Source organism: Squalius cephalus, assembly GCF_949319135.1.
Source record: "Squalius cephalus genome assembly, chromosome: 6".
Classification (NCBI taxonomy): Eukaryota; Metazoa; Chordata; class Actinopteri; order Cypriniformes; family Leuciscidae; genus Squalius; species Squalius cephalus.
In genome coordinates this window covers 38,806,180-38,833,433 of record NC_137127.1, presented here as the reverse complement: position 1 = coordinate 38,833,433, position 27,254 = coordinate 38,806,180, and the positions used below count along the sequence as shown (strand labels likewise).

Sequence of the window (27,254 nt, the reverse complement as noted above, 5' to 3'; positions counted from 1 at the left end):
GTGACTGGATTCAGTGCCCCTAGAAACACAAATCCAAATGGTAATAAGACTTACAGACACATGTCACAGGCCCACTGCCAACTATTTAGAGCCTTTTATTTTGATAACATCACACCCTTGATGCAAGCATCTGTTAGTGGAAATGTTGACCTCATGGACATACAAAAGTTAACACATGCATGCAGAGCTCATGGCATGACAAGAATGGAGAGAAAAATAGACAGATGATTAGCGAGGGATAGAGAGAGGAAAAGAGATTGATTTCTGCAACACGACACACTCACCCCCACATATAACCTGTAACTTTATCACACCCAAGTATTTCTCTCCTGTAAACATCCAAACGTGGCAGACGTTCAGCCCCCTCTGAAGACATACAGCCCCTGTGATCAACAAAATAACAGCACCATTCTCAGAGTTGGAACCAACCAAAACGTATTGTGAGGGTACCATTGTACAATGATGGTATCCAATTTTTTTATGGTACTGAATAGTTGTCACATGAATTACCAGTGTGTTTATCTGGTATGGTTCGAGCTAAAGGTGCACCGGGGTAAAAGGTGCCTTTGATTTTAAATTCCTCAAAACTAGATGGCACAAAAACTTGCTGTAGCACTTTCCAAAACATCCACTTTTCAAGATGCATGTGGAAATTTGACTGATCCAAAAAGTTGATTCTGCGCTAATTTGATCTAATATTTGATGTGCTTCTTTGCTTCGTAGACAGAGTCTGGAATGGCATAATTGAAAAGCGTTTTCTTTCTCGCAGGGGGGCGCTTGTCTGAAGTTTAAAATCATTGGTTACCCGTAAGCCAATCACATAACGTTTGGTTATGACATGTGTTATGCGCAGCCAGGCTCAGCCGCATCTAACTTCCACTGTAAACACATGAATGATGCGAAAACAAAACCATCGAGCGAAATACCGGAGTGAACATGGCTGTGAACGACTTTTGCAGATTATGTGAAGTAAATCTACGCATCCACGGTACAATCAGCGTCTACGTCACGGCTCTCAGCCCGCCCTCTGTTCGTTGATTGGCCGGCTGTTTTGAGGCCGGAGGAAAACGGAAAGAAAGGTCGCTATCTCAGACTGAGTACAGAAGCGAACTGAAATTGAGCGGAAGTATGAAGTCTGACGTAGTCAGGCTAGTAGATTTAAGTAGCAAATGAGAATCGCTATAATTATTGAATATATTTTGAAACAAAGGTCTTCTTAATTATTTAGAGTTTTGTTCGAGTTAATAAAAGCTTTTAGCTGAAAGTTTTTCAATAATGGAAGAATATGTAAAAGTATGGTAATTGGGGTAAAAGGTGCCCCTGCTGTTGGGGTGAAATGCACAATAATTAACATGATGGTTGACTTTTCCATTTGTTGACATAACATAGTTTGATTGAAATGGTAAGTATTCTATATTAAGTTGGGTGTCCATCATATTTAAAAATATGATATTAATCATATCATACAATAAAAAAATTGATATATTTATTGTTACTACTGTAAAGTTATATTAAATTATAGTGGAACCTCATTCAGTGCTTTCATAATCTTCACTTTTTTGTTTCTGTATTTTTAAAAATGAACATATTTTAATGACAGTATAGCCTATTTGTTGAACAAAAATGAACTAATTTATTTATCAAAATAAACAAAAAACAGTACAGACTTTGGTAAAGTGATTGTTTTGAACAAGTATTAAATTAGAAATTATTTAAATTATGTTACTTTAGCTAAAGTATTTGTATAAATAATGTGTGTTTTTTGCCCTACTTACATTTTAACAGCCTAATTATATTTGTATATTTCTAATGTTATTAACAGAATTAATAGGATTCTTCGGGTACTGTATAGTGTATCACAAGCATCTGTATTAGAATAGTCAAGTCAACATGAACCGAATTCACAAGTCAAACATAAAGTACAGTATTACCAACTAGAATGTGAAACCTCAGGAACTGATTGAAACTGAATCATGAAAAGTGGTCTCTTTATGTCAGGTGGTTGGAATTGAAGGGTTAAAGGATAAGAGCACTTGATAACTTCAGCCAATAAGGAAAGATAACATAGAGCAACCTGTTTTATTTCCTATTGGAATAATTAATCAATCACAATAAGGCCATGGGCATGTATTAAGAAAGTAAATAGGGTCATTTTTTATTTCATTTTGATTAATGTTGTCTACAAGCACTGTGTTAGACTAATTTATTGTGTGCACTAAGTGTTAGTCATGCAATATGAATATAAAAGGTGTGTCTGTTAAATGAATCATTAGTCGGAATCTTGCAAGAACAGAACAATCAGTGTTTCGTGTTTCTAAAACTACTCACAGATATATATTTTCTCATTTTATTTGACTCACTTCTAACTCAAACAGCCATCAAACTGCTGCTGTCCACAAAAAAAAAAAAGGAAAATATTATGCTCCTAGTTTGCTTATGTGCACTGAACACACAGTAGTTTAAATTACAGATGTGGACTAAACGTTAGTCGTGCAATATGAAACATAAAAGGCGTGTCTGTTAAATGAATCATTAGTCGGAATCTTGCTACTTTGGAACAGAACAATCAGCTGAAATAATGTTTTGCCTATTGGTGAACTGTCGTGTTTCAAAAACTACTCACAGATATATAATTCCTCATTTTATTTGACTCACCTCTAACTCAAACAGCCATCAAACTGCTGCTGTCCACAAAAAAAAATGGAAAATATAATGCTCCTGTTTGCTTATGTGCACTGAACACACAGTAGTTTAAGTGACAGAAAGATAAATGGGTAGAAAGTGGTAGAAATAAGGAGGGATTGAAGAATCAAGAGAGATAGTTTAACAGAGTGCGTGTAGAGTGACCTGTAAAGGACCAGAGTTGGAGCTGAATAACAGAACCATACACAGAAGAAGCCCCACCCCCTTCTCTCTTAGCCTATAACAGCCCACTATGGAGTCGGAGTTCAGAAACAGACGAGTGTTCATCCACAACACAACCACTCTGGACACCCTCTGGCTGTCTCTGTCGACCTGCTCTTAACCTCTGTCTGCTGGATACTGTCTTTTTGGATACTTTTACATGGATTACTGACTTTAAAATGTGCTCCCAACTGTTGTTGGATGAATTCAGCCATGGTAAGTTACCTGTTCTTACCTGACTTCACTTGCTGAACTATACTCCTTAATTTATGATTATTACTAATACAATGACTCTTATAAGACCACTGACTAACTTTCAGAGACCTTTCTCTTGGCGTCCTTCTCTCTTTGGGGACATGTAATATAGACACTGAATGTTCGGGACCGATTTATGATGACAGATTGGGAAAAGGGCCCAGAAAACAGGGTGCATACGGACAGCTTCAGGATTTAGGAGTGACAGGAAGGTCCTGGCATGGTTCAGTTGTGCATAGCGAAGCTTCAAAACTCTCATTATCAGAAGTGCATCAGTGACCCCTAAAGACCCCGCAGTTACAATTTACAGCACAGCTTCATCTGAACATCATTTAAGTAGCAGATAGAGTTGGCCTGGGGTGCATTGTAATGTACTGTAATTATAGGGCACAAAAATCAACTTTTTTGAAATGAAGAGTGCTGTTTCCCCAATACAACTCTAGACAGCATGTGAACACAAACAGTAAACAGAGTGTGTGGTGCAAGCGCTCGGCGAGGAGAGTCGTGAGAGGGTGTAGGAGGCTCAGTAGACCGTGATAACTGGCTCACTAGATTATGTAAACTATAGATCATGGAACATTCCTCTACGGTTTTATTGTTTTGATCAGTAGTTTCTCAGTGACGTCTGTGACAAATAAGATCAATATCTCTCCAGGACTGAGCTGTCACCCGAAGGTTATGTCATTAACTGTGATGGTGTCAGTGTTGTAGTGGTAGCCTACTGGTTAATGATCTGGCCTGCTTACACAATGGTTGTAGGTTGATGCCAAGTAGCGGTGACCCAGGAACAGAGGGCCGTCGTGCCCTTGATCAGTGGCTCCGGATTGCCCCCAGGGGAACTACTGTAATGGAAGTTGTTTTGCATAAAAAAACATGTTAAATGGTGTGTAAATGTTTAAAACATTACACATTTATTTAGATTTTGTGTTATGTATTATGGATTGATAATCTCAGCTGTGTGATTGTTTATATCATCACAAAATGTAAAATGTATTATCGCCCAGCTCTTTGTATAAAGTCGGATGTATATTATATCCAACTGTCATACATGCAATATGTTGTGTTCATAAGTAAATTATATTGTGGACTACTATTTTAAAAAAGGAAGTCTGAACTGTTGTGTATGACCTAATGTGTAAGAACGGAAGTGAAAGAGGAAAACAAGATGGATGAAGTTCGTTTTCTCCTGTCTTGTGTACTTTGTTGCTGCTTACTAACTCCTGAGAGACACCACAAATTGGCGACGAGGATTAGGCAATTTTTTCTCGCTAGCATTGGTCAGGAAGATGACTGTTGCTAACATACCTTTCTCGAGTTTTTCCTGCCTTGCCCCGCTGAGCCAGCTATGCTGTTTAACACATGGCTGTGGATTTCTGAAAATGATCTACAGGTTATTGATGCAACAGGGGATGCTTGGCCGGACGAAATATGGAGAGCTGAATTGCTTCACTGCCTTGGCACAGAGGGACAATGGATTTTCTTCTCATTGCTTACACAGGTACAACGTAAAACGATGGAGAGGATGCATTGAAAGCCTTCTTCGTGCCAAAAGCTGACACAGTAGCTGAACAAACGTAGCGCCTTCCGTAAACGCTGTGAGGAGCACGAGACAGTTTTAAAGTACGTTGTTGCATTGCGAGAGCTTGTTGTTTCATGTGAGTTCAGTGCCAGTACTGATGAAATGATTCACGATCAGTTAGTAGAGAATGTGTTTAGCCCACAAATACGTCAGAGACTTTTACTAGAAACTGATCTCACACTGGACTGAGCTGTTACGATAGCAAGCCAGATTGAATCTGCTGCCGATCAGGCTAAATCCATTTCAAATTCCCGCCAAGTTAGCGCCCCCGTACAAGTGGTGCAGCACACAGTGAAATGCAGAACAACTGGAAAAACCCTCACATGCACCTCTTAATTCTGCTCAGACGGGGAAAAGGAAGTCATGCTTTAGCTGTGGACCGGAGGCACACTTAGCTAACACTGTGAACTGCTCGACTGCAACTGCAACATTCAGGAAGTGTAAAAACATTGGAAATTATGCTAAACTCTGCTGATCAGCGCAATCAAACAAGCGCAAGGTCAGTGAAATCGAATTACCTGAAGTTACTGCACTTTACACAGAATATTCAGCTCATACTCCCCACATTACAAGCACTGTGACTATATCTACTTCTGACTCACACACTTGTGTGGTTTATTTGGTGGTTGACTCTTGGTCTTTCATATCTATCCTGCCTTACAGCACTTATGCATGCCATTTCAGTAGCAATGTGCTATCGCAACCCAAAGCCAGGATTGTGACATATATAAAAGTCCAAATTCCGGTGGTTGGATATTTGTCAACGAACGATTCCCTCCCTATACATGACCACTCAGTTCCTGCTATGTTTTTCATGGGGAGGGAACTAATGTCTGCACTGCATGTGAGGATTTAAAACAATCAAGTCCGGCCTCCTAATGCCCTTCCTGTGCTTGTTCCTCCTGTGCCAGTCTTTCAGTGCACTGTTGCTAAGTCAACTGAGTTTGGATGTGCTAAAAACTTAAAACACTTCATAAAGCTGGATGAAACTGTCACACCTGTGCGGCAAACACTTTGCCATCTACCACTCTTTTTTCAAAGTGCTGTGTCAGAGGAATTAAATTGTTGCAGTTGGGGTGATAGAACATATCGACCCCTTTGCATGGGTGTCAATAATTGTCGTTACACAGAAAAAGTCAGGTTAAATTAGGATGTGCGATGACCTCAGACAGCCATTATTATGAATTCTTTTCCATTGCCACACATGGATGAACTACTCTCTGCACTATAAGTTTCTACTGTTTTCTCTACCATCGACCTGACTAATGCTTACAACCAAGTAACGCTGCATGAGGACAGTCATGATCTCACAGCCTTTATTACTCACAACGGACCGGTCTGTTTTTGATGTGTTCCTTATGGATTGGCTTCAGCACCCGTTGCATTTCAGAAAATGATGACCATTATCCTGACTGGCTTGTCAGGAGTTGAAAATTACCTGGACAACTTTATCTTCCATGGATCTGGCATGCATGACAAAGCACTTCAAGCAGTCTTACAACGACTAGAAGCTGCTGGCAAGTGTCATTTCCGGCAAACCAGCCTGCTGTCCTTTGGTCATGCTGTTTCACTGAAAGGTCTTCTTCCTGATGAATCACGTGTACAGGCAGTTCAAAATGCTTCTCCTGCAGATAAAGCCGTTGCTCCAGCTCCTGTTGATGAGGAGTTTGTTGCTTTTCTTTGTACTACCTGTAATTCTTTTTCTGCTGCTGATGTTGATGCTGCATGAGCTTCTTGTCCTGTTTTAATTAAACTTCGTACACAGATTTCCAATGGTTTTCCTCCTACACTCAAGGGGCTGGACGCTGAGTTATTGCGGTACTATAAACTGTGCTTGGAACTGTCTATTAAGGACAGCTTCATCTTTCGAGGCTCACGGCTTATTGTACCTGCTGCTCTTCGACCTGTGCTGGTCTCCTTAGAGCACGAAGAACATCAGAGAGAGGTGAGGACCAAATAACGCCTTTGTGATCGCTTTTGATGGCCAGGGATGGATGCTCAGGTTCATGGTGCTTTATGTTCTTGCTACGTGTGTCAGCTCATTGACAAAACTGTCAAGTAACATCCTGCTCCTCTCCAGTCTGTGCCTCTGCCATATGAACCATGGCAGAAAGTGGCTGTAGATATAGTTGGTATTTATCCGACTGCAGGTTTGCTATAACCTTAAATGACTACTACAACAAATGGCCTGAGGTCTCCTTTACTCACACTGGCAATTGGGATTATGTGGTTTTGTTTCTGTCATCAGTCTTCAACCACCATGGAAATCCATTGAGTATTGTTAGTGATAACAGTTTTCAGTTAACATCTGCTGCTTTCGCTGCTTTTCTGGAAAGAAGGAATATTCGTCACCATCGTTCCTCCCTCTACTCCCCATGGCAGCTAGTGCTGTAGAGAGGTTCAACTGTGTGCTCAAACACACCGTCCAAATGGCCATCCAGCAACATCAGCCATGGAAACCTGTGGTAACTGACTTCTTGTAGGTGTACTGTGCCACTCCACATTCTTCAACTGGTACTTCACCCTTTCAGCTCTTCTATGGCAGGCAAATGCGCACAAGGCCGTCTATTTTGCCATCTGCTCCTGTGCACCCCTCAACTGGCATGACTGTTCGCCGAAGGTTTACTCAGCTGCAACACCAAATGAAAAAGTACACTGATGCTAAGCGAGGTGCTCTCACACCTTGTTTCCAGGAGGGGGATATAGTGAGGGTACAGACCCCCTTGCATGTTCCTAAGCAACACAGAAAGTTTCTTAGTGATGGAAAGACATGGAATGCTTCCCATCTCACTGCATTTCCATGTAAACCAACAACTCCGCCTGAAAACACTGCTCACATGCACTCACACGACCTAAACATGATGTTCGGAAGCATAGTTGGTAAATGATTATGTCACTTAAATCTGATGTATGGATGTGTTTGCATTGTTGGTGCATAAGTAAATTGGTGCATAAAGTGCATTATGTTCATAAATAAATTATATTGTGGAGTACTATTTTAAAAAGGAAGTCTGAACTGTTGTGTATTATGTAATGTGTGAGAACGAAAGTGAAAGAGTAAAACAAGATGGATGAAGTTCGCTACTCCTGTCTCGTGTGCTTTATTGCTGCTTACTAACTCCTGACAGACTCCACTGTATAAAGCGATATAAACTAGATAGCAAATCTCACCTGCCTGATTTTGTTGTTTTGTCGCAAAATGTAAATATTATCACCCAGCTCTTGGATGTATAAGTATGTCCTAATCTGCTGAATTGCTTGTATTGTCGCTAAATGTAAACTATATAACCCAGCTCTAATCTGTTAAATGTGACCATAAGGTATGAAGATATTAAGATATTATTAATATTAATATTATGATTTTCTGTTAAGCTGCTTTGAAACAATGTGAATTGTAAAAAGCATTATACAAATAAATTTGACTTGTCTTGACATAATTGGGTTATAAATATAGCATAGGCTACAGCACATTAACAAGTCATATTATAAAATCTGCTTTAAAAAATAATATATATATATATGTTAATGATGTGGCTTAATGGTTATGTGGGTTTTAAATGGTTATATGGTCACTAGGGTGTTGCTAGGCAAAGAGTCCTTAACATGGCTGGATTTTTCAGTGCAAGTCCCGAAGATCATATCCACAAAAATATGATTAGTCAAACCACTCACAAAATTAGTTAACAGGATTTGTGTAATAGTATTGATGTCCATGTCATAAATGGTATTTAATACGTTGGGTTAAGTTTTTTTTTTTTTTTACTCATCCTTGGTATAACCAAAATTAATAGGAGGGCTTGTTAATTAAATAAAATAATTATTAAATAGAAGCTTAATATAAGGATAAGTTCACATTTTTTGTCTGGTAGTATCCAAAGGTGAAAAAGGAAAACCTCATTTGTGATTTCTGTGAAATGTCGTCACTTTATAAATGATAAATGTTTGGTTGTGAAAGTGGGTTATGAGCATCTGTTTGTTTAAGACGGTCTGGTGACATAAAGGGTCATAAACCTCAATGTTTGATGTGTGTGAGTGAATGACACACCTCAGCTGTTACCCAACACCTACTGTTCTCCTTCCACATGCTGCAGACACAAAGTCCACAAAGTCACACCAGCTTATGTTTATTTTTATTCAAATGCATCCCTTTTCAATCGCAAAGGTTTGCATAGGTCATGCATGTGTTGTGTGGATTGATTTGGGCTTCTATAATGGCTGACAAGACATGTGGTGTGAAACTGGGCTGTGTGAAACTCTTCCATCATAAAATTTTAATAAGGGGTAACACTATACGTCTCAGAGTTACACAACATTGCCACAGGGTAACCTCTTAATAATCCACAAGCAAATACCTTATATTAGACTTAAGCCACAATCTTGGAGGCATATAATGTGGTACTGGTACATATTTAAACCTATCATATAAAATCAGACGGTAATGGGGGTAGAATGTGTGATACAGACATTTCTACATATTGGACCAAACATACGAGGCATAATATGTTTGTTTTTTTGGGACATATTTTTGTTAATATCTCTTGGACCATATGGCACTGAGGGATAGTACACCCAATTAAAATTGTCATCTTGCAGAATGTCCAAGCTGCTCTTTTCCATTCAATGAAAGTAGTGTCTGCTCTCAAGTTCCAAAAATGAACATTTTCAGTGAATAAATTACTTACATTTTAATCTTATCCCCACAAAGCTGCAGTTTCGGAAGAATTGGTATATACCGCAAAGGTTTCATGGGCTACTTTTGTATTTTTTTTTTATAATTTTTTTTGCTGGTTGATGAAATCCATATCTACATTAATTGTTTGGAAAGGAGCATGCACATGTTATAGGCCTAACTCCCTTTAATGCTCAGCATACATGTTTCAAGCAACATCGGGGTGAATAAATTACCATTTTCAGTTTTGTTTTTTTGATTGAACTATTTACAGCAGCCATTCTTAAATAAGAATTAAAATAATATTTTACGTATATTTTGCATGTATAATGAGACTGTAATCTAAAATAATGTTTTTCTACTGTCAATTAGGAGTAGTATGATACATTGTGTGATATATGATGATTGATGAGTGGCACACACACTGTACTATGGTGTGAGTGTTGCGCAGTCGTAGTGCGGCATAGACGCGAGCACATGGGGATTCACATGCGCGCGTATCTCCTCTGATGCTGCACCGCATCCATCCATCCATTCATCCGGCACTGCCGCAGGACATGCAGTCCTGATTATTCTGTTCGAGTCCATGCAGCTCAACTTTGCTGCATGTAATGTGTTTACACAGTGTTCGTTATCATATCAGTCTGGTGGAGCCTGATGGGCATCAGATGGCTTTTGGACAACTCGGGTGCGGATATGTTACTACACCATCATGCGTCGTGCGCGTCAGACCTATTCTTATAGCCACATGAAGACATTGGGATAATATTAAAACGTGCATTCTGGAAATAAGCGAGGCGAAACAGGAAGGGAGCGACTAATCGACCCGACTGCAGTGAGTAGAGCTGGCCAGCTGGAACAGAACATGCTGTCTGCATCAGATAAGAACCTGAAGGATGATTTTTTTTTTTTTTAAATAGTTTTGTTGTTGATGTTACTACTCGTAAAATTTTAAAGGGCTGTTTATGCGATGGTATTGTCGAAAATGTGAAGAGAAAATAATGATCTAACTAACTAAATAACTAACTTTGAATAAATCAATTCAGTAAGTTACCCTGAAAGTTCAAGATGCATCCCAAAATAATTACATCACCACAGACCCAGAGCTATTCGGGCAGCAGCTTAATGGCAATAAATCTTGAATGATGGGAACATTGAGATCTGAAGCAGTCTGCCCCTACTGGCAGATCCAGTGTCAGCAACGATTTATTCTTCATTGATGATTACATGACGTTAAAAGACTAAACCGACCTCAGGACAGAACAGAACGACCCTGCTTTATCACCCACGAGCATGTGTAAAAGTCAGCATCTGGAATTAAACTGTCTTGAAACAGCAAATAAGTTTAATAAGCGAATTGGGTTGGTTTTAATGGAAACTGTAATGGTCTCTGTGGGTCTCTATGTAATTTGTTGCCTTCTATTGGTGCAATGTTAAAACCACTAAATCCTAATGGAATATTGGCCAAAACACACTACTGGACAGGGTTAATTGCCAGGTCTGTGTAACAAAACCAGCCTAAAGTCCAATCAAAAATAGCTCAAAACCAGCATGACCCTGTATTCAAATATCAAAACTCAACATATGTGCCACACTCATACCTCAATAATACATATTTTACAGTCTTTGTTATGTGTTATACACAATTTTAACGTGAAAATCACTATAGGCCTATTCATAATACACTGTTTTCATAAAAGAGCTCAAAAGGCCCCTCTCTCACTAAATTAGCAGTTTTATCATTGGTAGAATGTAAAACATTTCCATACAATTACAGTTTAGGCGATGTCAAAACTTTGGGAAAAAATCAACCCGTGGCAACAGTTTACAATAGCCCAGTTCTGCTGGGAAATGTGCACTTGGAAACCTACTGGAAACCACTTGGTAATAGTTTTAATGGTTAAATGTGGTTTGAAATGGTATTTGTAGTTTTGTTGAAACCATTAGCACTTCTGTGATTGTTTCTATTGTTTGTTTGTTTTTAGCAGGAAGTAAGATTGACACCCTGCAGCAAGACCAGCATTAGTGCTTAACTTGGTTCTCTTGTGGTTAATTTACAGTGTAAACGTAAATTATATGACAATGAATTTTTTGTTGTTGATTTTTTAAATGTTTTCCAATATTATAAAAAGCAGGATTGTGGTACACAAATATAAACCAAACATATTATCAAGAAGAAGAAAAAAAATGCTGAATATTGAATTTGTGACAATGAATTTTTAGAAATGTTTCAAACAGAAGTATTTTTATGAGCTGTTGCAATATTAAGTGATCGATTTAATTGTTGGTATAGCAGAAATTCATGTTTGACCATTTTAAGCTCTTTATAGGTGTTGTGGTTATTGCAGTGAGTTTCAGTTTAATGATTTGGGAATCAAGCTTGAAAACGCCGCGGTTCCCATAGCAATAAAATAAGCAGGATAAGTGCAAAGAGCATTCAATGCCCATGCGTAGTAACGCTTCATAGAGCAGCAACACGCCATACGGATAGAAATAGAAGCGCGCAGTGCGCATGTGTAGCTGCGCTTATTCACACACAGTGCTTCAACACAAGCGCTTTACACTCACACAGCAGTCTGCGAGGAGAGCGCGCTGGTAGCGCATACAAACCTGACCAAGAACGGTTAGGAATAAAATATACATGACACCCGTGAGAAGAGTGAGTACTTAGTTTATGTCTTTGTTTCATGTTTGAGTGTGTCTGGGGTGTAAATATGGCTACTTTAATAGGTTAAAGGGTTTATTTTAACGGCAAAAGGCGGCGCGATGGTTATCCGCGGCACAATAACCTTCTTTGTTCAGGTAACACGTTGAAGCGCCTTAAAAACATCAAGATTTTACACTCACATCGTTAGAACACACTGTTTACTCCTATATGAGCCATTAATATGCGATATTAACGTTTATATTTCACCATTAGCTGGTTTATTAATCTTTTCAAAATGTGTTTTTAAGGTGAATTGGTGTTTACATGAATGCTGCCGCTATTTATTATTCGTTTTATTACAACGTCAGTTTAATATTGTTTTTATATGTAGGAGTCGTCTTGTTTTTATTAGGTTATTGAATCTGTTTTACAGTTTTTGAATTGAAACAGTGTTTCGACTCTGAGCCGGTGTTCAGTTTTAGCTTTAGCATGTAGCCTGGCAGTAAAATGGAGGACCGATAATGACCAATAAAAACACATCCTGATTGACTAAACTTTACTGAACCGCAATAAAAACAAGCCACTTCTGTACAACACAGTAGTAGTTTTCCTCGTTATTGTATTTTGTTTCTAAAACCCTCACACCTCAATCATATCCACTTTAATGTTGAATTGTTCATTAATTTATGTAGGTAACTTAGGCTGTTCCTGGAAAATCATAACATTTAGGCTACTTTTTGAGTGTTAAATGTGTCAGTAAACGCTGTCATAGAATGGCTTTAATGGAGTTTATGTGGTGGGTCCATAACAGAAACATGTTTTGTGGGATTATGTTTATTATTTAAAACACACTTTCAATTTGTCATTGTTTAAATATGACTTATAGGTGTTGGTTTAATGTTAGTAACTTACAGGACTGATTCAGTGTTTTGTTGGCTCCCTTATTCAGTTAACAAAATGGTTGGCAGCCGGTCGGCCATAATTTCCCTCACACACTACTGCAACGTGGCTGAATCACCCCCAACCTTTGTGTCTTCAGACACAGGCCGGGTTTTGCCCGTGTTAATCCATTACACGTGTGTTACGATCACTGTGGTTACTGAAGTCTGGGGAGGAGAAATAGGAACCCATGACATCAGATAGTGTAGACACGTCAGAGATGGGGTTCATGAACAATCACACAAACAGGAAACATTGCCCAAGAGGGCTGTCGATTTACCGCCGGAAATTCATTCAGAAAGTTCAGAACTGAATAAGCAGTGCTCTGTATTGTGCACTTGTGGTCTTGACATTTTAAATATATGTTCAGAAAAGATTGTTACATTCTCTTCCGTATCCTTTGTACGATCTCGGATCACGGATCAGATTAATTCATTTTCCAATGTCTCCTCCATAGAAAAGGGAAATCGTATTTGCAAAGTGCTCATAAGGATTGTAATTGTAAACAACTTTGAGTTTTGGTCTTCTGATCTATGGTAAATTGCTGCTAATTGGTTGTTTTTTTCTCTGTTTTGCAGGGTATCCCAGTGTAAAATGGAGGATAGTTTTGATTGCGACTGCGGTGAGCTGGAGCCGCCTGATCATTGAGAAGGAATCGTCTCACTGAGATCACAACCCTTTTGGTTTCCACACATCAGGTGCTTAAAACAGGAAAATAAAAAAGTAGATTTAACACCATTTACTTGGACCGCTAATAATGCTGCTACTCAGGGCCAGTCATACACTGAAAATTTCTGCACTGTGACGATGGTTTTATAGCTAGTGACTTTAATTATTTCAGTTGCTTTCAAAGATATTTCATTGGCCTCCAAATTCATTCCATTGTACCCTATTAAACATTGAAATAAAGAAAAATCTCCCACATACTATGTAAAAAGCTGCTAAAAAGTGTTGTGTATGATGACAACATATCTTGGCAACATATCCAAATCAGTTCCCAGCATCTCCCAAAATACGCTGTTACAGTCGGTCGGGGAAAGCGGTCTCGGCCTCGTGTTTTTAGGTTTGTCTTTCTCATCTAGCTCTAGTAGTTGCAACTCAAGGTCGGTGCATATCAGATAAATCAGAAATCTTTCCAGCTATAACATCTGCAAAGAGCTGCTATATTCTAGACCGCAAAATGGCAGAGAAATTTGAGAGCCTTATGAACATTCACGGCTTCGACCTGGGCCCTCGCTACATGGACCTGAAGCCGCTGGGCTACGGGGGAAACGGACTGGTCTTTTCCGCTGTCGACACCGATTGTGACAAGAGGGTCGCTGTGAAAAAGATAGTCTTGACCGACCCTCAGAGCGTCAAACATGCACTACGTGAAATCAAGATCATCCGCAGACTCGATCACGACAACATCGTGAAGGTGTTCGAAACCCTGGGGCCCAGTGGCAGGAGACTTACGGAGGACGTGATCTCTCTGACGGAAGTCAACTCCGTGTATATCGTACAGGAGTACATGGAAACCGACCTCTGTAAAGTACTGGAACAGGGCTTGTTGTCCGAGGACCACGCACGGCTGTTCATGTACCAACTTCTGCGAGGACTCAAATACATCCACTCGGCAAATGTGCTTCACCGTGACCTGAAGCCCGCCAACCTCTTCGTCAACACAGAAGACTTGGTACTGAAAATTGGGGACTTTGGACTCGCCCGTATCATGGACCCACACTATTCCCATAAGGTATTTAAAAAATTTCTCTCTCATATTTAGCTCTTTCAGTGTTTGAAGTCTGTTCCATCTCATTGAAAACCATCCAGATGGCATCTTGTATGACTTAGCTATGAATGAGCTTTAATTCCATTCACTGATTCGTTGTTTCACATGAAGTAAATAGTAGTGCGACAGTCCTTGAAATGACACCAACTTCCTGTTTCTCTGACACACTTTCCAATACGTAAACTTCCACTACAGTTTCCTCATATCTGGTTGTTTGTGTCTTGTGTGTATTGAAAGGAACAGACAGGAACACTACAGAAATATTATGAAAGAATGATACAGCTGTTCCTTTATGGAATCAGAGTTGAATGTCCAGTATTTCTCCACATCCTGAATGTAGTTATGTGGGGGAAATTTCACTGATGTTAGAGGTTGTGGCTGGATCCATGCATACACGTATCTCAAATTTGTATTCATTTCTCCTCTGTGGGCTCACATGATCATATGCCAGCCAAATCTCCTCTCACACGTGTACTCAGACAAGCCTCCTTCAAGGCCTTTTAGAGCGTGAGCTGTTCCTGCTTTAGCTATGAATAGCTGCTGTCACTCCCCCCCCACGTACTCTGGTCTGGGTTTGTTCTACAGGGAACAAGAACATTGAGAGGTGATATCAGGCTCTGGTCCTGTAATTACTGATTCAGCTGCTCTACTAGCTTGACAACTTGAAAGTTTGAGAAATCAGATTCATTGACCATTTTTACATGCATAGAAAAAAGCATAAATCAGAGATTTGAGAATATATCACATCTTTCATGAAAACAAGTTTCCAAATGTATTGGAAAAAGTTTATATAAAAACTGCCATATGTGCAGTTTAAATATTTTTATACCATGGTCTGGATGAATACTCTATTCTGATTGGCTGCAGGGTGTCCATTAAAAAGTGATAGAGGACACCTAGTAAATAAACCGTCAGGCGTAACCAGGGAAACCAAGTTATTGTTTGTAGAACTTTAGATTTCGATTGTAAAACTAATTAAAAAATAAACTAATGTTTTAAAAATGTGTTATCTGGCAAGTGACCATGGTATAAGCGGGTTAATGCCCTTCGAGGTGTCCATTGTCAGGTATTAATTGACTTTGGCGGAGGCACGCCTTCACGCCTCGCCGTCGTCCATTAATACCTGAAAATGGACACCTCGTCGGGCATTAACCCTTACATATACAACTTTTATTTGAGTGTTTAATTTATGTAATAAGTTAATTTCAGTTTATGGCTAAATTAAACCTTTAATTGTATTCAGTGTTTCCTTCAGTGTTTGTGTCTCTGTAAAAAATAGTTTTTGGTTCATCAGTAGTTGGAGTATACATGCAATAAGCGTATTATGAAAAACTTGACACATGCATGCTCTTTTCCCACTGTTTTTTCTTGTCATTCGAGTTAATTTTTAGGACACTTGCACAGTAATTTAACCAGCTCATTCATTTTATTTCACATGAGCGCAATGAATTTGAGTGTAGGTTATGAAAATCTTTATGCTTTAACCCATCTGCGTATGATTTTTGTCCCTTATTTTGTAATCTCGTGAGGAATTAGTTTCCTCTTTGCTCCAGAAATGGTTATCTTGACTTTGATAGCTGAACTTTTCACAGTACCTGTTTCTTATAGTGCTCAAACACTGTTTTTCAGACACACGCAGGTATAAGAAAAACAGCGGATTCTGATTAACGTTTTGAAATTACAGAATTCCAATTAAAAGTGGCACATGTAACACATTTACATAACCCATACATGGTCTGAGTATAACCAAAGTCTCATATTAATTTGGATATTCACTTTTATGGTTACTGATTCTCAGTAAAATGTCATGTTTTTGTAGAAGAGGCCAGAAAAGATGTTGAGAAGCAAACTTTCTCACACTTCTTTTGCTTCTATCCATTCCTCCTTTTGTCTTTCTCTCGATTTTTCTATTTGCTGCATTGAGTATTGTCAAACTGCTGTGTTCTCACTTTTGCTGACCTGTTTAAGCTGTTTTGTGCATTGATGGATGGAGAACGAGAAGAGCGTGTGAGTGATGCTTTTTGCGAAACGACCCTTTCCTGCAGTCAGCACTTCAGTGGTGGCTTATGGAGGTTTGTGGGAAGCACTGTTTCTACACAGGACGTGACCGTTGTCGAGACAAGTTGTGCCGCAAAAGACTGAGTCTACACTGGACGTGACAAAGCGACCACTCCAAATTCATATGTCCTTGTCAGAAAGCAAGTTCTTGGCGTACGTCAGAAAAAGAATTTGGCATCAGTTTATTGTCGGCTATTTGTCGCTGCGCACCACATCCAGTCTAGACAGTATCACTGATTATAATGTGTTCTATTGTCTTGTCACATTGTTCCGCGTTGTTCGCGTCTGCTATATACACAGTGTCAGCCATTCCAGTCTCTAGTTTTATATTCTCTTTTTAAATTATTATTTTTTTTATTCTTACACGCGTCAAATGTGATGGGATGTTAGAGCAGAGGGTAGAGCACCACGATTAATCGTTAAAAGGTTGTGTTCTTGATTTAGACACCCATGCTATGTTATTCCTAAATGACAATGATTCGGCTATGACTATTAAACCTTTGACAAGTACGATCACAAGTGAACATTCAAATCTGTGTTTGTGCAGCCGCTGACCCAGATAGAGCAGAACATGTATAAGTATGAAACGGCTTTACAAAGTCTTTTCAACCACACAGTATCATTAGGCTATTTCTGTGTTGCAATATATAAGTTTAAAAGTGATAAGTTTATAGTTTGGAATTGGATAGAAACACTGATGTCTATGGTAGTGATCAAAATAGAGTAAATCGCCTTTTGAAAGTAGCTTGATGCTTCAAACAAAGATTGTATCACATCATTGTCATTGAAGCATTCATTCAAGAGTTGTTCAAAAATGATGATTCTTCCAGTAATAAACCAAGTGAAGTATTTGAGTGAGTCATTGAATCATTCATTCAAACAGTGTTTTTAATTAATAATAAAAAAAATGTTTGTCTGCAATTAACATTTTGTAAGAATCTCTAGACTAAATTGTTCTTTTGTTTAGTTGTCTTTTCAGAATCATGGAATAATTGAGATTTCTATTTTAAACAAGAAATCGTGATTCTCAATTTATCCATAACTGTGCAGTTCTAGCATAGGGGATCATTTTTAGTGAATTAAGTTTTTCTCGACATCCACCTAAAGGGTTATTTTGCTTCAAAAGACAGTCCAATGAACTAATGAAGTCAGTCTTGAAACTTGCCAGCATCCAACTGAGTTTTTTTTCCATGGAAATGGGGTCAGTTTTGAAGTGCTAGCTAAATAAGATCTAGCTGCAAGCTATAATTCAAACAGGCTGTTTAAGTGCTAAATATAAGAAAAGCTCTCTGGCTAAAAAAACATAGTTTGGAGCATGGCAGTACTAGTCAGAGCTGGACAAAGTGTAATTAAGAAATATTTGAACAAGGTTTCTCAGACCTTTCATTCATGCGTGACTGGAAGCTCTGAGTCGAAAGTAGAAACTAATGTGATGTGTGTTTGGTGGATTATTATTCGCTGCATCAGAAGCAAATGATTTGTTAATTGGGACATATTTTCTCACTCTTTTGATAGTTCTTTATTACACTAACATGAGCTTTGTGCCAAACTAGTGATCTGATATGGATTTTCAAAAGTCCATTGCCGACACTTATCGGCCATACAGAAAAACGTATCGGCTGATGCTGATTATCAAATAATTCCAGATATCGACAGATATTTTGGTTGACCACTATTCCAAACCATAGCCACTACTACCTAAATGGCCAACTACCTTCAAAGGCTGCAACCTAACTAGAAGTTTAAGTTTTTCCCTCTTTTCCACCTCGCTTTTAAATCGCTTATGAATTAGAGGCAGTTTGAGGGTGACAAATGTTTGAATGCCGGGTTCATTATTATTCTTAATGAAAAGCACAACAACAAAACAGGACAAACTCTCTTATGTTAAACATATAACTTTTATTAACAAGTGAATAAGCATACATCACGCCGATCTGTGCTATGACCCTCGTTCGGCTCATTATTTATCACAAAAGATAAGGTTTAGGCAGTGTAGGCCTAATTAGGTAAGATGTTAGGAAAGGGGGAGATCGTTTAGATTAATCGATTAATTGAAAAAAATAATCAATAGAAAAATAATCGTTAGTTCCAGCCCTTATAATATTGCCATATCGCCCAGCCGTGGTTATCTACCAACGATAAGGAAATCCAAGCACACATTGGGTTAATTTGTAATTTGATAATTTTATCAGTACATTTTGGTATTGAATGGTTACAATGGTACTCCTTTCAGTAAGGGGCTACATTGCTCCTAGTAAAAAAAAGTTCGACTGGAGCCGGTATTACGTACTGAGTATACAGCAACTGCAGTCTTTTACATACGAGTCTTAAAGGTACAGTAGCAAATGGCCTGTTTACTAAGGGTAAAAAAAGCTGGGACATCATGTAGAACTATTTTCTGATGCAAAAAAACTTAATTAAGATTAGGAAGACCTTAGAGAAAAAAGTGTAGAAGTGAACACATTAAGTATTGTGAGAAGGGTCCTGCTTTAAAGGGCAGCTGCTTGTTTTTAGAGGGTCTTTTTATGCTCTGCTCTAGAAATCCGAACCAGTCTGTGGAATGTTTGGAATTTACGTGCGGATCAACCCCCTACTTCCCTTCTCCCTCTCCTCTCTTCTCTTTGTCTGTTTTTGGCTGAGTGCTCTGGATTCTGGTCTTCCTCCAAGTCCTGCTTTTGATGTTTGCTTGTGTCATTGGGTTCAGACTTGTTCTTCCTCTTCTCTGCAGCTGTTTGAGGTTTTCGTTTTTGTCAGTTTACCAAAGGCTGTCTGATTGAGCTGCAGAGGGGCTCCTTTGTTCATTGTGCGCATGTGCGTATGTTAAATGTGGTGTGAAAAGAGACTTGTACACAGGGGACTTTTAGAGGCACAAATTGGGCCTGGAGTGTTTTTCACTCCTCTCAGCACTTTCTGACATTGACTCATTTTACAGGGGAGCTCTGAAATCCACTCCTTCACCAGACTTGAATTTGACCTACTTTTGTGGTCTCCGATGATCTCAGAACTGAAAAAATAAAAAATACACTCTGCTTTCTCACATGAAAGATCAAAGTGAGGTGATCTCACTCTCTCTCTCACACACACACACACACACACACACACACACACACACACACACACACACACACACACACACACACACACACACACACACACACACACACACACACACACACACACATAAATATGAGGTGCGGTTGGGGTCTGTCAATTCTGTCTGACATTTAATCCTCCTGCTGTTTGGTTAGGAGCCCATCTCACGGTCTGCATGAGTCATCTGACGCCTCACGCCACCAGCGAGGGTGGATTCAGTTAACATTCAAATGAGTTACCTAAAATGTGTCATGACTAGCTTGGCTTGACTTTCTCAAGAAGCATTTAATCAGAAATTTGAATTGCATTGACCCTATGAGAATGCTCTTGTCAGTTCCTGAGCACTAGGGGTGTAACAATATATCATGTCACAATATTTCGCAATACTAAAATTCACATTATGTAGGCTATCGTGGATAGTGACTATGTATTGTGTATAGTTCACCCTAAATAAAAAGTACTGTGTGAGAAAAAAATCAAGTTTGCTGAGTTTTAGTGTTAATACTACATTAAACTGCTATATATAATGTATAATAATGGTGATGGGGGAATATTTGTGGGTCCTGATAATGCCAAATGACTTGTTACCAGTAAAACATGGCTAGTAATCTAGCCAGTGACAGTGCAAGCATATTCGTCTAAAATAATTCTGTATTTTCCTTATTGTGCTTATCATCCCTCGCTATTTTACATGTTTGTTCTATTAAACTATTGTGTGTACATAATTTGTGCTTTAGTATTATTGTTAATTAAAAATCAAAACAAGAAACTACTATTTCTATTGTAATATTACTATTGTAATATTTCACTGTAAAATAAAATATTTCATAAAAAAATTATGTAATTTTACTAGGGGTGGGTATGTATGTTTGTATAAATAGATATGCACTATTCTAGATCAATTGAGAATCACGATTTTGTTTCAAACAGATTGCGATGCTCCCACGATTCTGAACAAACTAAACAAAATAACGTAATTTACTAGAGGTTGTGACAAAATTAATTTCTGCAGTCTATTTAAAATGAAATTATTTTTAAAATCTGTTTATATGAATGATTCAATGACTCACTCATATATACTCGTTTCAATACTGGATGAATTGGTGTTTTTAAACGAATCTCTTGAATGAATGATTAAATTACAAATATATTGTCACTTGCTGCCACCTGGTGGTGTAACGATGTAGTTGATACAATCGTTACTTAAAAGCGCCAAGTTACTTTCAAAAGGTGATTTTTCTCTATTTTGATCGCTTGCGTACTTCTGTAATATGAATATTTGTAGCACAGAAGTAACAATACTGTGTGGTTGAAAAGACTGTTTGTGAAGCTGTTTTATATCTATATATGATGACTCTTTTCTCTGGGTCAGCGGCAGAGCCAATGCAGGTTTGAATGTTCCAGTGTGATTGTGTCAAAGGTTTAATAGACAGGCGAATTGTCATTTAGGAACGAGATCGAGTAGGTGATTGAATCGAGATTGCGAATTTTTTTTCATTTTTTTTCTTTCCTCTATAAACGATTAATTGTGCAGTGTATATTTATACTTTAGCCACAGTCACAGTCTCGCACTTTACTCTCTCTCTGAAACACGTAGTTCATAAATCACAGCCTTAAGCCATTTCACTGTTTTGGTTTTATTTCGATTAATTGTGCGCAGCCCTAGGATACATCATATCCTGCAGCAAGTTGAGGAAAGTTGTACTATTATTCATCTAAGAGATCGAACCTGCATAGGTGGCAGGCCCCCGAAGCCATATCTACAGACTTGTGGATGGGCTTCTTTGACTTGGGCCAGCAAGGAACCACTTTCCTGGAAGCACAGCTTAATGAAAAAATCTAAAGTCTAATTTTGCCATTACAGCCGATTGGTTTTCTCTTTTGATTGAGCATCAGTCTGGTCTCTTTAGCATGAGAGTTTTTAAATTTAATCCTTTAGCAGGATCTTTTTTTCACACAGTCTTTGAGTAGCATGTGATTTGAATGTTCGTAATCTACTTCCAGGTAATCTGCTCTCGTTGCATTATGCAACCCTGCGCATGACCTTTGATGCAGAAACTATGACTATGACAATTGTTTAGTAATCTTTTTAAGTTGGTGTTCTTCCAAGCATCTGTGCTGTTTTAAGAGGGAGTGAAAGGTCACTTGAGGTCTGTTTGTGATGTAAAATGGTAGTCTGTTGGTATTTGTTGGTCCAGAGAAGGTTTTTCAATGGCCAATTGTGTACGTGGTCTGCTGTAATCTGTTTTTAACAGCTTGACTGATACCCTGCAAAAAATACATGACCATGGATGCAGACAGAAATAGCCCTTGCAGTGAACTGTGGATTAATATGTGGCCTCAAGAATCACATTTTTTTGTTTTGGGCCATTGGCTGGACACTGAGTCTGTGTGAGGATGTTTGATACTATGCACAGTAGAGCTGCAGGATTAATCATTAAAAAAAGAGATCACAATCTCGATTCAAACACCCACATGATCTCATTCCTAAATGACAACGATTCGGCCATATCTATTAAACATTTGACAAAATACTTGGATAAAAGTACTAATAAATATATATATATATATATATATATATATATATATATATATATATATATATATATATATATATATATATATATATATATATATATATATATATATATATATATAGCCTATATATTATATGTATGTTCAGAATTGTGGGAGAGTTGTGATCTCTATTTGAAACAACAACAAATAAATCGTGATTCTCAATTTATACAGAATCGTGCAGCTCTAATGAACAGTGACCCAGTGGTGCAGGCTAATGTCAATGACTTGTCTGTCTGTCTGTCTGTCTGCCTGCCTGCCTGTCTGCCATTGTGTCGGGCACGAGACGGATTATCCTGGTTCTTTGTCAAGAGGGACTGCTGATCTGTCTGTCTGTCTGTCCATTTGTGTCGTCCTTGAGTCATTATCTTTCTGTGTGTCCTTTAGATCTATAGGCCAGAAGCATACAGTGGTTACTTTGGCAAAGCCTTTGTCCTGTTGAGCATAAACGTGAATTCTTGGGTCACTGTGGTGGTAATAAACCATAGTACTCAATGGGGGCAGTAATTACACTCAAATGTCTGTGCCATTAAACCCGCCGTGTTATATAGATGCATGTTGAGAGCGTGTTTGTGATTCTGTCATAATGTTAGCTGACCTGAAAGGGAAAAAAACTGACCAAAGACAACAATTTACGCAATAACAATGGGCCTGACTGTAGCATAGCTCGAAACTGACTGAAAATTAAATGTTCATTTAGTTATAAGCCTTTTCATTTGAAGGGTAGATGTGAAACTCGGCCATGTGATGGCTGCTTTACTCAGGATATGTCTCAGGTCTGGTACAGCTGTCCCGAGTGTTTTATACATGCCATATAGTGCATGAACTCGTCAATGAACAAGATGAGACATGAGGAACATAAATTAACTGCTCATGCAGTAGGGTTGTTTTTTCTTTTCTTTCATAAATGCAAGCAAGTTACAATTTCTGCAAACTTTTAGAGGATTTTTCTTCAGTGTTATCTCCAAGGATCTTTGTCTTGACACTGACATTGGTTATGTCTTCTCCGTAGGGGCATCTGTCTGAGGGACTGGTCACTAAATGGTATCGTTCTCCTCGTCTGCTCCTTTCCCCAAATAACTACACCAAAGCCATTGACATGTGGGCCGCTGGGTGCATCTTTGCTGAAATGCTGACTGGAAAAACACTCTTTGCAGGTATTAAAACATTGTCTCTGTGTGTGAATGTATTCTGCCTAATTTTTGTAGTTCTTATCTTGGTGACTCTATCTTATATTATCTTGCACACACCATGATGAGGTAGTTGAAGGTCATTTCCTGTGGCCATGTATTAAAATAAACTAGGACAACGTTTTTCTTTTTCTTACGTTGTAGTTAAGAGAGAGAGAAGCTCTTTCTGTGAACTCAAACTTTTTGGAAACTGGGACAGAACTGTTGGTTTTGGTGTATTTTAGTTTGGATGCAGGCTTAGGAAATATCTGAAATATTTATTAAAAAATGTATTTAATATTTCCTGGCCCTAAAAAGTTATTGAAATTAATACAATTGTAAAAGGTCATGGAAATGCCTCTATTGAATATACTTTTTTTTTTGTTTTTTTTGTTACTCAGCTCCAATATATTTCATTGGCTATAAACTACTCTTTGTGAGCTCAGTCTCTATAAAGTTATTTTTACAAGTCTGTATCCAATAATCTTTAACAACTGGAATAGTCATGGAAATTCATTGGAGGATGAAATTATTAGCCATCAGTCTTGACAAACATGCACACTAAACTCGACCAGTTTTAGTATACAAGTGTCCGTTGTGCCAAATATTGGTAGTGCATTTGCTTTGACACAGTTTTTCTGAATTAAACAATTGTGTGTGCGCAGGAGCTCACGAGCTGGAACAGATGCAGCTGATTCTGGAATCCATTCCGGTAGTCCATGAGGAAGACCGACTGGAACTTCAAAGTGTAATACCCGTCTTTATCAGAAACGACATGTCAGAACCACACACGCCGCTTGCCAAGTTACTGCCTGGTGTCAGCCCTGAGGGTAAGTTGCACAAGCATATTTGCAGAATGCATGCAATTCATAGGAACAATTTATGGACACTTAAATTCCTGGAAACTTGAATGCCACTCTCCCTTCCCATGCCCCATTTTTTTCAGCAATCCATAGGATTCTCTATAATTTTCTAAAATCATAATCTAAATTCTGCTACTGTTGATGCTAAGCCATATTGTGTTGGTAAAGGAAACATAAATGGCAGGCTAAATCTGATGTATTATTGTTCATTTGTTTACGGCAGCCTTGGATTTCCTGGAGAAGATCTTGACCTTTAACCCCATGGACCGGCTCACTGCGGAAGAGGCTCTTGCTCACCCATACATGAGCGATTACTCATTCCCATTAGACGAACCAGTGTCATCGCACCCCTTCCACATTGAGGATGAGGTGGATGACATCTTGCTCATGGATGAGAGCCACAGTCACATCTACAACTGGGATAGGTGAGCTCACAGTGAATGGAGAAAATACCTGCATCATTTCATCATTCTATGAGACTTGACTTTTGGTAAGAGCAGAGTAAGTGTAAGCAAAGCCCATTTAAGGAAAGTCAGTTCTCCTGGCCGCCATCTTTCCAATGGCAAGATTGCTTCTGGGCAGCTATTTTCTTTGTAAGCAATATTTCAGTACAGCTCCTACATAATTGAATGATTAAAAGCTGAAGTCTCCAAAACTGTTCGTCAAGCTTACAGTTGTATAGCATTTCAGATCCGCAATAAAATCAGATAACCCAGATCAATTTACATTTGTTGTTCTTTTTCCCACTGTAGGTACCATGACAGTCAGTTCTCTGATCAGGACTGGCACCTGCACAGCACCCATGAAGTGGAAGATGTGCAGCGTGATCCTCGAGCTATGTCAGACGGCACAGACGAGGAGGAGGTCCAGATCGACCCACGGAAATACATGGATGGAGAGTGCGAAAAGTTCCTAGAGGATCCATCATTCGACCTCCTCTCAGAGCACTCGTGGCAAGAGGAAGATCACCATGAGAACAAGTACTGCGACCAAGAGTGCAGCTACACTTGCAACTACAAAGCGGTTTCCCCATCCTACCTGGATAATCTGATCTGGAGGGACAGTGAGGTGAACCACTACTACGAGCCCAAACTCATCATCAACCTCTCTAACTGGAAAGAGCAACAGAGCAAAGAGAAGTTAGACAAAAAGGGCAAGAGCAAGTGTGAGAAGAATGGACTGGTCAAGGCCCAGATCGCCCTGCAGGAAGCGTCTCAGAACCACAGCGTGGCCGAGAAGGATCGTGAACAAGAAAAACACCAGAACCACAACCAGGGCTTCGACTTTGATTCGTTTATCGCCAGCACCATCAAACTGAGCCTCCAGCCGGAATCCGGTGACGTTGACCTCCTAAATGAGTTAAACACCTCAGTTTCCCAACTGGACACTCGTGCTCCTTGCGGCTCCATGTCCAAGTCCATCAGTCAGGAAAAAGAAGAGAAGTGTCTAGTCAACCTGGCACAGCTCGGTGTTCGGACACCCTGTCCTTGGGAAAGTTTCACGGACACCGAGAGCAGCCTGATCGACGAGGCTTGCTGGGATGTCCGCAAAGACGAGCAGCTCCAGAAGGAGAACAGCAGCTGCCAGAGCAGTTACCTAGACCGGCTCTTCAGCAAGCGTGAGGAGGCTGAGTCCGAGGTCCCGGAGCCCGTCGAGGTGGCTGCTCCGGAGGGTGACTTCATATCCTGTGACGGCGAGATAGTCTTTAACATGCAGCTGGAGTCTCTGGCCATTGCGGGGTTCGAAGGAGCGGCTGACATTCCTCTGAAGTCCATCCAGGCCACGCTAACGCCCTCTGCTGTTAAACGCTCCCCACAAATCGCCCATAAAACCTACAGCAGCATTTTCAAGCATTTAAATTAAAAAAACACCCCGTTCAAGCAGAGTCCAGCTTATTTTTTATAGAGTTATGTATTTCTGTACTTGAATCATTTATCTTTTTACATATGGTTACTTTTTAAGGAAACTTTTTTTCTTTTTGTAAAATTTGTGGATTAAATGTTAATGAATTCAGTTAGTAAGTTCATCCAAAGTGCTGGACTGTTTTCCTACACATGAAACATGTTTTTTTCTTTTGCCCTCGAATTTTCAGTTCCAACTCTGAATATATATATATATATATATATATATATATATATATATATATATATATATATATATATATATATATATATAAAAATATATACTAACGGCATGACATTTGCACACAGTGTACTGTAGATTCAGAAACAGGTTAGGGAAAGACAGAGGAACAACTGTTAAGTAGAGAAATAGATGGTTTATTCATTGCAAGTAAAGGAATGGAGAAAAAGAGGGTGGAATAATGCACTAAGTGGGAGATGCTGCCACTGACGTCATAATGTGACCTTCTGACTGACAGCCAATAGGACAGACGTAAGCTGTGCGTCTTGGCCTTTCTCTTCCTTTTGTGTAACTAAGGCGAATGTATTTATTTGACTTTTTCCACCTCATTTCCATTTAAAAGCGAAGCCTTTTGTCATTTTGTTCATACTGTAAACTTCCTCAAACGTGATGCCAGCACAGCAAGTGTCGACCGTAGGCTTGCGATGCGATAACTAAGTTCGTAAAGGCGTTATCTACCTCAAGGTAACAGCAGAAGGTTCCGTCTCCCAACTGTAGTGCTTTAAAGAAACACTTGCCCTCTCAACAATGTAGTGCACAGCAATTTCTATTTTTCATTTTGCATTTGCCATAGTGAAGTGTTAAGAT

The 27,254-nt window shown here is 39.0% G+C and overlaps 1 protein-coding gene across 2 annotated transcripts; it reads left to right on the top strand.

Annotated features, from left to right (window-relative positions):
- The first annotated feature begins 2,950 nt into the window (after positions 1-2,950).
- mapk6 (mitogen-activated protein kinase 6) lies at positions 2,951-26,549 on the top strand. 2 transcript variants are annotated; one of them, XM_079874255.1, is made up of 6 exons: positions 2,951-3,120; positions 13,572-14,728; positions 23,505-23,649; positions 24,327-24,491; positions 24,748-24,949; positions 25,277-26,549. In XM_079874255.1, the coding sequence occupies exons 2-6, from the start codon at positions 14,174-14,176 to the stop codon at positions 26,385-26,387; spliced, it is 2,178 nt and encodes a 725-aa protein (XP_079730381.1). In that variant the 5' UTR covers positions 2,951-3,120; positions 13,572-14,173; the 3' UTR covers positions 26,388-26,549. The 2 variants fall into 2 exon arrangements, with proteins under 2 accessions (XP_079730381.1, XP_079730380.1); XM_079874254.1 differs by lacking the exon at positions 2,951-3,120 and adding an exon at positions 11,963-12,066.
- The last annotated feature ends 705 nt before the right edge of the window (positions 26,550-27,254 follow it).

Excerpts from the sequence above, each read along its gene's own strand:
- mapk6 (XM_079874255.1), top strand. The coding sequence starts at position 14,174 with ATGGCAGAGAAATTTGAGAGCCTTATGAACATTCACGGCTTCGACCTG. Across the intron at positions 24,492-24,747 it reads GCCTGGTGTCAGCCCTGAGG|CCTTGGATTTCCTGGAGAAG; the intron begins GTAAGTTGCACA and ends TGTTTACGGCAG. Across the intron at positions 24,950-25,276 it reads CACATCTACAACTGGGATAG|GTACCATGACAGTCAGTTCT; the intron begins GTGAGCTCACAG and ends TTCCCACTGTAG.